General features: G+C 45.4%; 1 protein-coding gene across 7 annotated transcripts in view; it reads right to left on the bottom strand.

Moving 5' to 3' along the window:
• The window catches only part of HMBOX1 (homeobox containing 1), a 123,480-nt gene that overhangs the window by 42,335 nt on the left and 68,132 nt on the right, over nt 1-13,013 (bottom strand). For all 7 annotated transcript variants that reach the window (XM_077331895.1, XM_077331931.1, XM_077331904.1 and 4 more), the window contains 2 exons: nt 9,153-9,638; nt 5,565-5,650 (listed from right to left, as the gene is read on the bottom strand). In XM_077331895.1, the coding sequence (XP_077188010.1) occupies nt 5,565-5,650; nt 9,153-9,638 (572 nt within the window). The remainder of the gene's footprint in view (nt 1-5,564; nt 5,651-9,152; nt 9,639-13,013) is intronic.

Here is a 13,013-nt window from a genome sequence, read left to right as displayed (position 1 = left end):
ATTGGTTTCTGTTGGTTTCATTTCTAATGTTACTTTGGGCTTTAGCTGCTTTGACCATTTTGTTGGCTTATGATGATTTATTGCTGCTTCTACTGTTGTTTCAGAGCCTCATGTGGCGCAGAGTGGTAAGGCAGCAGACATGCTGTCTGAAAGCTCTGCCCATGAGGCTGGGAGTTCGAACCCAGCAGCCGGCTCAAGGTTGACTCAGCCTTCCATCCTTCCGAGGTCGGTAAAATGAGTACCCAGCTTGCTGGGGGGTAAATGGTAATGACTGGGGAAGGCACTGGCAAACCACCTCGTATTGAGTCTGCCATGAAAACGATAGAGGGCATCACCCCAAGGGTCAGACATGACTCGGTGCTTGCACAGGGGATACCTTTACCTTTTACTGTTGTTTCACATTGCCTTACTGCTGCTTGTTTGAATTCAGTGCGATATTTTGGATTTTAACACTGCCTTTAGCATCTTATAATGAAATATAGGAACAAAAACAATTTTAAAAATACACAGCTGCCACCAAAACTGGCAACCATGTGTTAAGTAAGCACCAGCCTTCTTGTCCTTAATTTGCAGTTTATCTTACCCCCAACACCCCCCATGCTGTGGCGTTTTACTGCTCCTGCTCTACGTGGTTGACTTCCTCTGATGGGAGAAGGGAAACACTCTGCAGCAGGACCTGGGGCAAATTGTATCTCATGTCAAGGTGTAGGAAGGGGATAATTCAACACAGAACTGCCATTTCACTGGCAGCCCTGTGTCTTACACTAGTTATCCAAGATAAATAATTTGTGAATCAGGTGAGATATGAACAAATCTTGAAACCGGGAACCGGGTGATCCAGGAACCAGCAACATAACCCCCTCCTGCAACGGCATCTGTAAGCTTTGGGACACTACATCTTGTCCAGTTTAAGATAAAGCTCATCCTTATGCAAGAATGTCACAATTTCCTTTGGCAGGGGGAAGGATTTTATCCTGCCCACCTGAACTCAACAAGTCATCTCTCTCTCTCCCTGTCCACATGACTTCTTGTTCAACCCCAGCCCAAAGGAAGGAAGTTAATATTTTCCACCAGGTTCCAAGCAGTGGTACGTGCGTGTGCACATGTTAATTCTGAACACTCCAATTATAGCTTGACTTTTCAAATAAGCTGCCTGCAACTTAGTTAAATGTTTGTATGGGGCAGGGAGGGGCTAGAGGTGAAGACAATACCTATGATCTACCTTGAAACAATCCTGCCTCTACTGACACAGGGAAAAAGGGGGCTATGCTCAGAATTAATCAGCTAGTGCTGAAATTAGAAATTAAAGGGAAGGCACACAATGCCATTTGTTTAAACTGGAAGAGTTCAGTCATAAAGGATTCAGGGAAAGATACTGCACTTATAAGTGAGGCTCACTCTTAAGCACGTGAGTGTATTTTTGCAGCCATCACACTGCATCCCATGAAGATATGGAAAGCTCATGGATCCCCATTTGAGTCAGTCATTTTCTGAAGCTCTCAACACAACAAAACCAACACACTGGGATAAGATGAAATCACTTTTGGAGGTGGTGAGTTCTCCATCTTTGGAAATTTTTTTACAGAGGCTAGATAGCCATCTGACAGAGAGGCTGATTCTGTGAAGGTTCAAGAGGGTGGCAAGTTACAGTAGATGAGCAATTGGGATGTGAGTGTCCTGCATGGTGCAGGGGGTTGGACTAGATGACCCAGGAGGCCCTTCCAACTCTATTATTCTATGATTCACTTTGAAAGTAGCATTCAACATCGGCAAGGCAGGCACTGTGTTTATGACTGGTAGAGCTGCCCTCTTCTCTGAAGCTTGACCATTATTGTGGCAACTGTTTCTCCCTATGGTGATCAGCAACATTCTCCCTGTGCATATGGATGGTACGATAGGGCCCACTGGGAGGGAGCAACACCCATTGCCTTTTGAAATGTCTGGTGCCCTTTTAAAAATGCTGCCCTTCCTTTTAAAAAGCGAGTTGGACTATCTGAACTAGAGTATCACACTTCTTCTACATGCCTCAGCATACACCGACTCAGAAGAGGGACTTCCTCCTATGCAGGCATGAACGGGAATACTTCTGTCAATGGAAGCTTGTGCAACTACTTAAATTGTAATAAATAAATAAATAAAGTGTATTGCCTGATTAAATCACAGACACTTTTTCATCCGATTAATGGCTGCATCCCACATACAAATATATCCACTCACATAGCACAAAACAATAACATTGGACTGGACCCAACTGGCTTTTCTGCTGGTGAAATGACAACTTCCCATCCCATCCCCCAGATACTGCAATGGGGATCATAGGACTTGCATTGACAGGAGCCCTAGGGGCCAGGGCCAACAGTAAGCCAGGAAACTGGGTAAGCATGAGTCGAAAGAACTAGCTAAATTCAACCCATTCATTCATTCTTACAGCATACAGCACAGTACACTGGATTTTCCGACATTAAAATATAACGCCATCGGGGTCCTGTTTATTTTATGGGGAGGTTTTATGGGGTAAGGATTTTACGGGATTTATATGACTTGTAACCCGCCTTGAGTTCATGGAGAGTGGTGGGCAATGAATGAATGAATGAATAAATTTAATATCTTTTTAAAATGATCTTTGTGGAGAAGTGTCACATGTGAGAGGCATCAAGTTGCCCACAGCTGTCATTTCATCTGAGAGCCCTCGGGTCAAGAGCTATGATGCTATTCATCAAATCAACCTAGCGTCTTATTAAGACCCTATCTTTCAGAGCAACCACAAGTACCCTTTCAGGATATCATCCATGCAACTTGAAACAGACACATAAGGAAAAGTTGGCCGTAGCACTTTGCAGGGCTCCTCCTCCTCAGATACATCAAACTTATGGAGGCATTTTATACCCTTGCGCAAACCTGGTGAATCCAGCCCAGTATTGATTGCCTACTCAGACCAGCAGCAGCTTCCTTAGGCAAAGGTCTCTTCCAGCCCCGCATCTCAAGACTCTTGCAGCCCGTGATTCCAGATCCTGAACTCAAAGCCTGCATGTGGTCTCCTGACTGAGGTCCAACAACTTTGCTAGTCTGTTTTGTTTACTGGCTCGCCTTTAATGGTTGGAGACAAAACATGACCAAACCACCCCTTTCTGTCAACCAGTGTAGTTTTTCATTTATTACTATAGCACCATCTAATAAAATTGGGGGAGGGGAAGGATTCAAGATCCCTGCCCTGAGAAATGTACAGTCAACAATCAGTGCAACCCCAAAGAGAGGAGATGGGAAAGGAGAGATGAGAATTGGGTTGGTTTTATACATATACAAGTGGGGGGAATACAATGACTGAAAGGGCATTGTTCTCCCCTGTAGTCCTACACCCCACATTATTTTCTCTTTCTCTGCCCCTGCCAGGCTCTACAGCTTCCCATCTTTTCCTTCTCCTGAACCACCAGCCCACCTACCTTTAGCTGCCCCCCCCCGTCTTTCATTTCCCTCCTCTCAGCAGCCTTTCTCTGGAGAAGTCTGGCCAAGAGGCAAACATCACACCGTGAGTCATACAGCACAGTAGCCAGGTCCCACTAGCAGTGAGTTGTTCAGTGGCCACGGCTAGGCCTAGTGCCAGAAATTCCTCCTTCCACTGGAGGTGGGAAAGGGGGCCCTTTCTGGGGCTGTTTTGGCTGGCCAGTCTATCCATCGGCACCATCACCTCTGGTTGACTGAAACCAAAGCTTTGAAGGCTTCCCTACGTTGTAGCAATTATCTAGAACAGGGGTAGTCAAACCTGTAGTCCTCCAGATGTCCATGGACTACAATTCCCATGAGCCCCTGCCAGCAAATGCTCATGGGAATTGTAGTCCATGGACATCTGGAGGACCACAAGTTGACTACCCTGGTCTAGAACCCCCAAATGGGCAACCAAAATCTCAGACCGAAGTCTCATGTGAGCTCAACAGACATTTGTTTTTAAAAGTGCAGATACTGTTTCTATGCCGTGGCGAGCTTTAGCCCCTCGCGCTTGTTTTGTTCTGGATTTCAGATTTGTCTGCAAACTTGCACCTGCCCGCTGGCTTGTATGGAAATTTCCCGGCTGTTCCAGTGTGTGGATTCTTTGATCTGCCTGCGGAGCTCTGGTTCAGAATGAGATACAGGAGAGCTGCCTCTCTCACACACATACAGCTTCGGGAGGAACTGCAGATTATTATTCCCTCTAATAATAGCAAACTTTAGGGCTGAGTCCCTGTCACAGAAGCAGAACAAGGGGCCCACTTGCAGGCATGCCGGGGAGTTTGGGTATTTTGCAGAAAAACCTTAATTTGCAAATTCAGGACAGGACACCTTTCTCTCACGCTCCAAAACAACTTGAGCATGCTCATTTCCTCCTGCTATGTTTGCCAAAGCATTTAAGAATGTACAGTACCTGATATGAGGGAGGTTTAGGTGTCTGGGTTGAAGATGAAACTCAAATACTTTGGCCACCTCATGAGAAGGAAGGACTCCCTGGAGAAGAGCCTAATGCTGGGAGCGATTGAGGGCAAAAGAAGAAGGGGATGACAGAGAATGAGGTGGCTGGATGGAGCCACTGAAGCAGTAGGTGCAAACTTAAATGGACTCCGGGGAGTGGTAGAGGACAGGAAGGCCTGGAGGATCATTGTCCATGGGGTCACGATGGGTCAGACACGACTTCACATCTAACAACAACAAGGTATCTGGATATTTTCCATCCTTTCCACCTAAAATTCCCCCCTCCCCAGGATACCTACAGCCTTCAGCAAGCCCTCCTACACCCCAGCATCTCCTCCTGCTCCTCAGCTTTTCCTCTTGAATAGCATGCCTCTTATGAGGGGCTATCCATGGACAACACAACTGTGTCTGAATACGGATGTGGGAAGAGAAGCTTTTCTGAGCATGCTCACTAGGAGGCATGATGCACCCAAGGTAACTGTGTGTCAGTTCCAGGACAAAATACCCCATAATACACAAAAGCAGGGAAATTAGCCTGTGCATGAACTTCAGAGTACCCTGGAGACGGGAAAAAACTGGGTCAGGAGGAAATTTCCAGTCATTTAACTAAGATTCCTCGTAGGCCGTGTGGGGACTTGTATAGAGTTAATAAAGCAAAACAAAAACACTTAAAGACACAGTATAATTAAAAATCCTTTCCCTCTAAACACCCTGAGGACTGAACATCTTCCTGAAAAGGGGTGAGCCTCAACCTCCTTCACTCAAAGGAAGGCTGAAGACAACGCTCACCGTGTCGTGATTTCAGAATTAAATTTTCTTTTAAGCATTTTGACCCTAAGGGAAGCGCTCGATGCTTCTTGCAACGTCATTTTAAAAAAATCCCAAAACAATGGCATGAGCCATGCGGGAAAAAGCGTCTGAGGTAGGGGCGAAGAAGCGACACTGATTCACTGGGGAAGTTTTCATGACGTGCAGGACAATGGGTCTTAAATCAAAGGCATACATTATCATGACTAAGCTGACAGATCTGCACTGCAATGCAGAAAGCCGAGAAATATCCCCAACATCTGTGCCAGGAGGCAAAGCGTGGTGGCTGCACCTCAGAAGGGAAAAGGACGGCTTACCTGTTACCTGTGCAACAACTGCTTGAGAGATCCTTCGGTTGGCCAGGAAGGCTTTGATTTCCTCTTTTATCACACTGCTGTCCCTCCTGCCAAAATTGGGGTCACGGGGGGGAGGGGGGGTGGAGAGAAAAGAGAGGAAAGATAAAGACAGAAAACAAGACGCAAGGAGACTTGTTTATTGGGGAGGGGGGTATGGTTAGGGGGGCTGGGCTATGATCCCTGCCTTGCCAGCAGACGTTTCTTTTAATCAAAGCCCTCAGTTGATCAAAGCATCCGAGAAGGAGAATGGATGACTCACGGCCTATATAAATTCATGTAAGCCATACGGAATGCACAAAGTTTCATTACGGGGGAATGAATAAATCTCTCCCGCCAGCACTCGAAGAAGAAAAAGGAGGACGCGGCAGTCGGAGCAGCCACCACCACAGTCATAAGACGAGGCATCGGTGCAAATGATCATCAGCAGGGGCAGTCAAACCTGTGGTCCTCCAGATGTCCATGGACTACAATTCCCATGAGCCCCTGCCAGCAAATGCTGGCAGGGGCTCATGGGAATTGTAGTCCATGGACATCTGGAGGACCACAGGTTGACTACCCCTGATCATCAGTGCTAGCCACAGGTCCGTAACACTGATCTCAATAAATTTAAATTGATATTAAAAAATGCTACCCCCCCCTCCCCAGGTCAGGATTTAGGATAAAACATCCCACAGCACCCGAACAAGCTCACTGCTTGACAAGCCAGGACAGCGGCCCAGGGGTGGCTCATGAGCTGTGTGCTGTGCCCAGGCAGTCCCAAAAGGAGCTCTGCTGGCTTCGCTTCTGTATGCTATGCCATCTTCCAATCTCTGGCTACTGAGGAAGGCCTTTTGGAGAGTCAAGGGGGGGGGGGCGGGTTACAGGAGGCAAATCAAGGCAAGGTAGGAGAACGGCTGGTGGCAATGCGACTTTCAGGCCAGGGAGGAAAACAGAGAGTGGCACAGGGTGAGATAAGCCCGTTGTGGCTGGACAGAGTAGCAAGGGGGTTGGAAGACGGCCCTGGCCTGACTGGCCCAGGCAAGCCTGATCTCATCAGATCTTGGCTGCTAAGCAGGTTTGGCCCTGGCTAGTTTTTGGAGGGAAGGAAGCCCAGTGTTGCAGTACAAAGGCAAGCAAGGGAAAATCGACTGTGAACATCTCTTGTCCTGAAAACCCTACGGAGTCAACATAAATGGTGACTTGGTGGCACTTTACACACGCATGCACACGCACACACATACGAAGAGGTAGACTGTTTCTGCTGTTTCGCGTGTGCTGTGGCACACTTGCATGGTATTCAGGCCATGTTCCTTACAAGTCATGGTTGACACTGAATGGATGATGCTGGCTGAAATCCAAGAACAATTCTAGAGGGTAGATTTCACAGTGCCTTCCTGTAACTTCCCACTCCTCCCAAAGAGGGACAAAACCAAAATCCGCAGCACAAAACAGTAAAGGTGTCAGAATTAGGCAATACAAAAGAAGTAATGTGCACATGCTCAATTTCGGTCACTGATACAGGCTGTTTGAATTTGAATTTTCTAGGTACTTTTTTTTTTTTTTAAGGGCTAAGTTCAGATAGACCTGGACATGATTTCCCACTAAAGTTCTTCATCCAAATCATGCAAGATCTAGGTACCAAAGCTCCTACCATTTGATATGTGGCAGTGAAATGCTGATTTTTAAACCTTAAAAAGATACAGACACTGGTCGGGATAAGACACAGGGGATTTTTTGTGGCATTATCACCCAGCCTTCCACAGATGAAACACCAATTAACCCCTTAGTAGTTTTGACGCTGTAAAATAAGCGGTTTTAGTATGATTTTAACTTGGAATTGGTTTGCGTTTTATTGATGTTACCTGCCCTGAGTCAGTTAGAAAAGGGTGAGCTATACAAATAAATGTATTATTATTAATAAATAATAATAACAATAATAATAAATACCAACAATAGAGTTTTATGTCTAACCTGCCCTTCCCTGAAGGCGCATGGTAGGTAACAACATATATTAAAACCATGATAAAAATAATTACTTATATTTATCAATATTTTATCATATCTTAAATCTTATACTTATTGATATTTTATCATATCATAAAATAAAATTGAAATTTTAAAACATTCTACATCCAAATTAGTTTAAACCTGCTCTCTAGTTTCTGAGGGGGCTGGGGGAGGGGTTACTGATGTCAAATATGGTTTGGCTGATATTCTGGGCAGGAAGGACACAATTGCAGTGGCAGAACAGCTCAGTTTTACAAGCCCTTCGTAACTGTCCCAAATCCCACAGGGCCCTCGTCTCTCCTGGGAGAACATTCCAATGTTGCTGTTGTCGTCGTTGTAAATAATAATAATAATAATAATAATAATAATAATAATAATAATAATAATAATAATAATAATAATAATAATAATATTACGTTCGTTTCTATTCTGTTTTATGACTGGACCACATGGCAAGTGACCAGCCTCCAATCTCACATAAAAAACCTTTTCTTCCAAAATCATAGAAGTGCCCTAACAGCTGGTATCATTTAATCTTGCCACATACCCGTATTGAGCTATAACACTAAAACTGGCAATTAATCACAATGGAGGCATCGCTACACCAGGCATCAAACCAGTGTGGTTTAATGTTCAGAGTCTAGAGCAGGGATTCCCAACCAGGGGTCCGTGAAACCTCTGGAGGGGGTTCATGGCCTTCCCCCTCCTACCTTAACAGACTCGGGCACAAGCTAAAGAATTGGCTGCCCCCACACAGAGGACTCTGTGGGTAGGCCCATGAGTTTAAAAACCAAAGGGGGAAGGTCAGTTGTGGCATGGTATGAGGTCCAGGCTGTCTTCTCAACTCCTGCCCTTCTTTCCGACAACATGAGATAGAGCTGCCGTAGTAGTAGTAAAGGCAGGTGGAAGCAGTGGAAGGAGGGCTAAGGGTGCAGGTGGTGATGTTACTTCTGGTGACATGTCACTTTAAAGGGGTGTGGCAGGGAGGCATAGCCAGTTGACATCACTTCTGGGGGTCCTCAAAGCCTGAAAATTTGTTTCAGGGACTCCTCCTCCACAGTCAAAAGATTGAAAAAGGTTGGTCTAGAGTAGGGGTAGTCAACCTGTGGTCCTCCAGATGTCCATGGACTACAATTCCCATGAGCCCCTGCCAGCATTTGCTACCCCTGCTCTAGAGCATGTCAGGCTAGGAACTGGGAGACCCAGGGCTGAACCCCCACTCTACCTTGGGGGTGACCTTGGGCCAATCACTCTCTCTCTCTCTTGGCCTAACCTACTTCAAAGGTTGCTGTGCGGATAAAATGGACGGGAGGAAAATATGCAGCAAAAGGAAGGGTATAAATGAAGCAAAAATTAATAATAGCGGATTACGCTCCAGATTGCAAACCACCCGTTGAACTCACCCTCAAAACTGAGGTGCTTCAATAAGGTATACAAAATAAGAACTCTGTGATTTGGGAACAAGGGTGGGGAGGCTCTTTCGGAGAGCTCCGAGTGATCCTCAAAAGGGACAAACAGCCTGCTTTGGGAACTTCCAGGTCTCTGCAAAATAGCTTGGCTCACCTCATCAGCTCCTCCACTTTGTCGTCTACATCCAAGTCCTCCTCAGAGGCTTCAAAGCTGTACGATCTCTGAGCCAGGCTGTTGGCCAGCGGGTAGCGGGTGGGCGACATCTTTCCGTTGAAGGCGGACAACCTCTCGTTACTCTCCCTCCCATTCTGATTGGTAGTGCAAGGCTGTGGGGAGGTGTCGTAACTGTTGCTAGGCGACGGGGACATGCCAGAGTGCTGGGTCTGCGTGGAAGCTGTGGCTGTCGAGGAAGACGCTGGGACGTTGTTGGTGCTGTTGCTACAGGAGCCACCGCTGGCCCCGTAAGCAGACCGCCTCCCAAACTTGTCGCTATGCTCCTGGTCAAGGCGGTCAAAGGTTTCCAGGGCATGGAGGATTTCGTGCCGGGTCATCCCTGTACGCCTCAGGCGCTGAAGCAGGTCTATCTGCTCTATGGTGAATCTGGGTTCATCTGTGTAGTGAAACATGGTTTCCAGCAGGCTAGGAAAATGAGAAGGAAAGAAAAAAAAACATGAAGAGAATAGTGCAATCTACTGCCTTTCACAGCTGCATTCAGTATACATACAGTCCTGATTCCCAATCTAGTCCTGCTTTAGCCATTGCACTACTATGGACAGAGGAGAAAGGCTGAGATTCAAGCAGCCCCATACATAGATGAAAGATATTTAATGCAACTCTGGGAGTTACTCAGGTATTCAGGAAGTGAGGGGCACTGGCTCTATAGCACAGTGTCAGTTTGGACAGGAGCCCACGTTCAGCCCAGAGAATCTCCAGGTAAAAGGATCAGGTGAAGTGAAGGGTCTCTCCAGAGACCACTGGAGAGCCTCTGACGATCAGAGGAGACCAGAATGATCTTAGTGGGCCAATGGCCTGGTTCAGCTTTGATTGGGTCCTAGAAGCTTTTTAAAAATTGCAAGCACAAAAAATAAGAAAACCAAACAAATGTTAAACATTAGCAAGGTTACAGCCTCTAAAATATTCTTTATAGCCTCTGTTGGCTAAGGCTGTTTCCCATTATACTATAACATTCTTTATTTCTCATATTCCAATGGTTCTTAAAGGAAATTAATTTTTCTACAAATATGTCAGCGGATTCATTTAGGGATGCCAGGCTCCAGCTGGGACCTGGGGATCCCCCAGAATCTCCAGAGTCCAGAAATCAATTTGCTTGGAGAGACTGGATGCTTAGGAGGATGCATTGCATGTCGCTGAACTCCACTGAGGTCCCTGTCCTCCCCAGGCTCCACCACCAAGTCTCTAGGAGTTTCCCAGCCTGGATCTGGCAATCTTCCCCCGCCCCCCATTACTTACCGGTGGCCAGGGGGGACCTGGCAACCCTAGATAAATTTTCTACCCCCAAACTCTTAGGTAAAGGTAAAGGTAAAGGTATCCCCTGTGCAAGCACCGAGTCATGTCTGACCCTTGGGGTGACGCCCTCCAGCGTTTTCATGGCAGACTCAATACAGGGTGGTTTGCCAGTGCCTTCCCCAGTCATTACCATTTACCCCCCAGCAAGCAAGCTGGGTACTCATTTTACCGACCTCGGAAGGATGGAAGGCTGAGTCAACCCTGAGCCGGCTGCTGGGATTGAACTCCCAGCCTCATGGGCAAAGCTTACAGACAGCTGCCTTACCACTCTGCGCAACAAGAGGCTCATCAATTTAAAAGCACCTAACCACATCAGAGAAGGAAAATCTGATATTTTTTTTCCATCCAGGAGAATGCAATACATATTTTACTCCTGGATAGAAGTCGCTACTTATTCCCTGTCTGGGATTTCCACTTTATCTTTCAAAAAACCAAGAATAATCATTTTAGAATTGCGAAATAGAATACGCTGATATGTTTCTATGTGCAATTTCTTGCCTGAAGCATCTTAGGACACATCCAAAATAAACATAACAGGTAAGAACAACTTTGGGGAGGGGGCTCTCGAGGTTATAATGGGACTTGCTGTGTGGCTGAACCCTGAGCTAAAGAATGAGGGGGCAGAAAAGTTGAGGAGGTAGTGAGGAAATGGGGAGTGGTGCTGGAAGAGACATGGGCTTATACCAGGGGTAGTCAACCTGTGGTCCTCCAGATGTTCATGGACTACAATTCCCATGAGCCCCTGCCAGCAAACGCTGGCAGGGGCTCATGGGAATTGTAGTCCATGAACATCTGGAGGACCACAGGTTGACTACCCCTGGCTTATACCACAAGTCCAGCAGCCAACATGGCAGCTGCAAGGGAGGCAAGCATCAGGCATTCAAAATTCAGAATTCCAAAGAAACATTTTAAAACTCTGTCCTAGTGGCTGATGATCCACACAAAGGCTCCCTGGAGATTCAGATGAGTGGAAAACATAACAAGGAGAGCACAAGAGCCATATGGAAGGGCAGCATAAAAATCCTAAATAAATAGATGTCCACAGATGGAGGCAAAGTCAGGTGTTTTTCTCCCCTCAACCAGCATGCTTCCAATAATAGAAGAAAGTAAAGGCTAATCATTATCACTGAATTAAAAGATTATGTTATTAGGACATTTGTTTACTTATTTATTTATACCGCCCTTCCCTACGGCTCTGGGCAGTTTACATAAAACATACAGAACATTTACAGAGAACAATATCAATATAACAATAACAATATAACAGATATCAATATAAATAGCAATAACATCACATGGCAACATGTGAAAAGGAACATTCCAGCTAAAGATATGGGGTAGTATCCAAAAGTCACTTCCATCAGGGGAAGGGGGGGGGTGCTAGTTCTTCATCTCCCATTTTGCTTTCTGAAAGGCTGTTCCTGGAGGTGGGGGTGCCTTGGGAACAGAAGGGGGGGGGAATGGAGGAGGGGTATGAGTAAACATGGTGTCCTCCTTCAGCTGCTCATGAAATTTATTGCTGCTTTGTTTACAACTGCCAAGACTGGAGAACTCCAATAATCAGAAACTGGAAAAAACTTCCAGAAGTTGAGAAAAATGTCTAGAAGGGAGTTTTAAATCAAACTTTCTATGAGCAGCAGAAGGAATACGGAAGGATAAATCACTTGCAGAAAAAATGATCACCCTTCAGTTACCTGCTGGAATAAGATATACTCATCTGAGTGGTGAAGTTTGAATGTACCAGTCAGTGGATTTTTTAAAACAGATTTATGCTTGTTACCTTAAAAATGTACCCACTTTAGAAAAAAAAACTGAATTTGTATGCCAGAAACTTGATGAATATTGAGTAGTACTGGGAATCCTTAGGATTTTAAGAGATGCAGTGGGTAAGGTTGAATATTTGGGTTACAACGAGGCTCCTGTTGTCCGACACATGGGAAGTGTCTTTTCGCCAGCAATCAATGACATTAGAATGGCTTTTAGGAAGCATGCAGTCAGCTCTGACATTTACTGGTAAATCTCAAAATATTCTGATATGCCTCTCTGATATGCTTGCTAAAATCGGAAAGACTTAACCACTAAATGTCACCATTACCCAAACTGCTTACACAGCTTTCATTTCTCTCTCACACACACATATCCTCGCTCATGCACAGATATCTTGTATTCAGATGCAGTTGTTTATCCTTGCTTTCTTAAGACGGCCCAGGATAAAGCCATTTAAAAACACACTTCAAAAATATAATATACTCAGCATAAAAAGAAGGAATCATTCAAATAGTGGCAGATAAGAAAACAGTCTTGCATCATGAAAAACAAGAAGCAACATTTTAAAAAAAACAGTACAATGCAAGTCACAAATGAATGGTGAAAGCATGAAGAGCAGAAGCCATCAAGAAAAAGGAGGGGAGCTCCCACAAAATGCTTGGGAATCACAGCATTTTTACTTGATAACTAAAAGCTCTGTAAGTTTGGGGCCAAATGAAT

The sequence above is a fragment of the Paroedura picta genome, chromosome 1 (genome assembly GCF_049243985.1).
Source record: "Paroedura picta isolate Pp20150507F chromosome 1, Ppicta_v3.0, whole genome shotgun sequence".
Taxonomy (NCBI): Eukaryota; Metazoa; Chordata; class Lepidosauria; order Squamata; family Gekkonidae; genus Paroedura; species Paroedura picta.
This window is presented reverse-complemented; position numbering and strand designations above follow the sequence as displayed.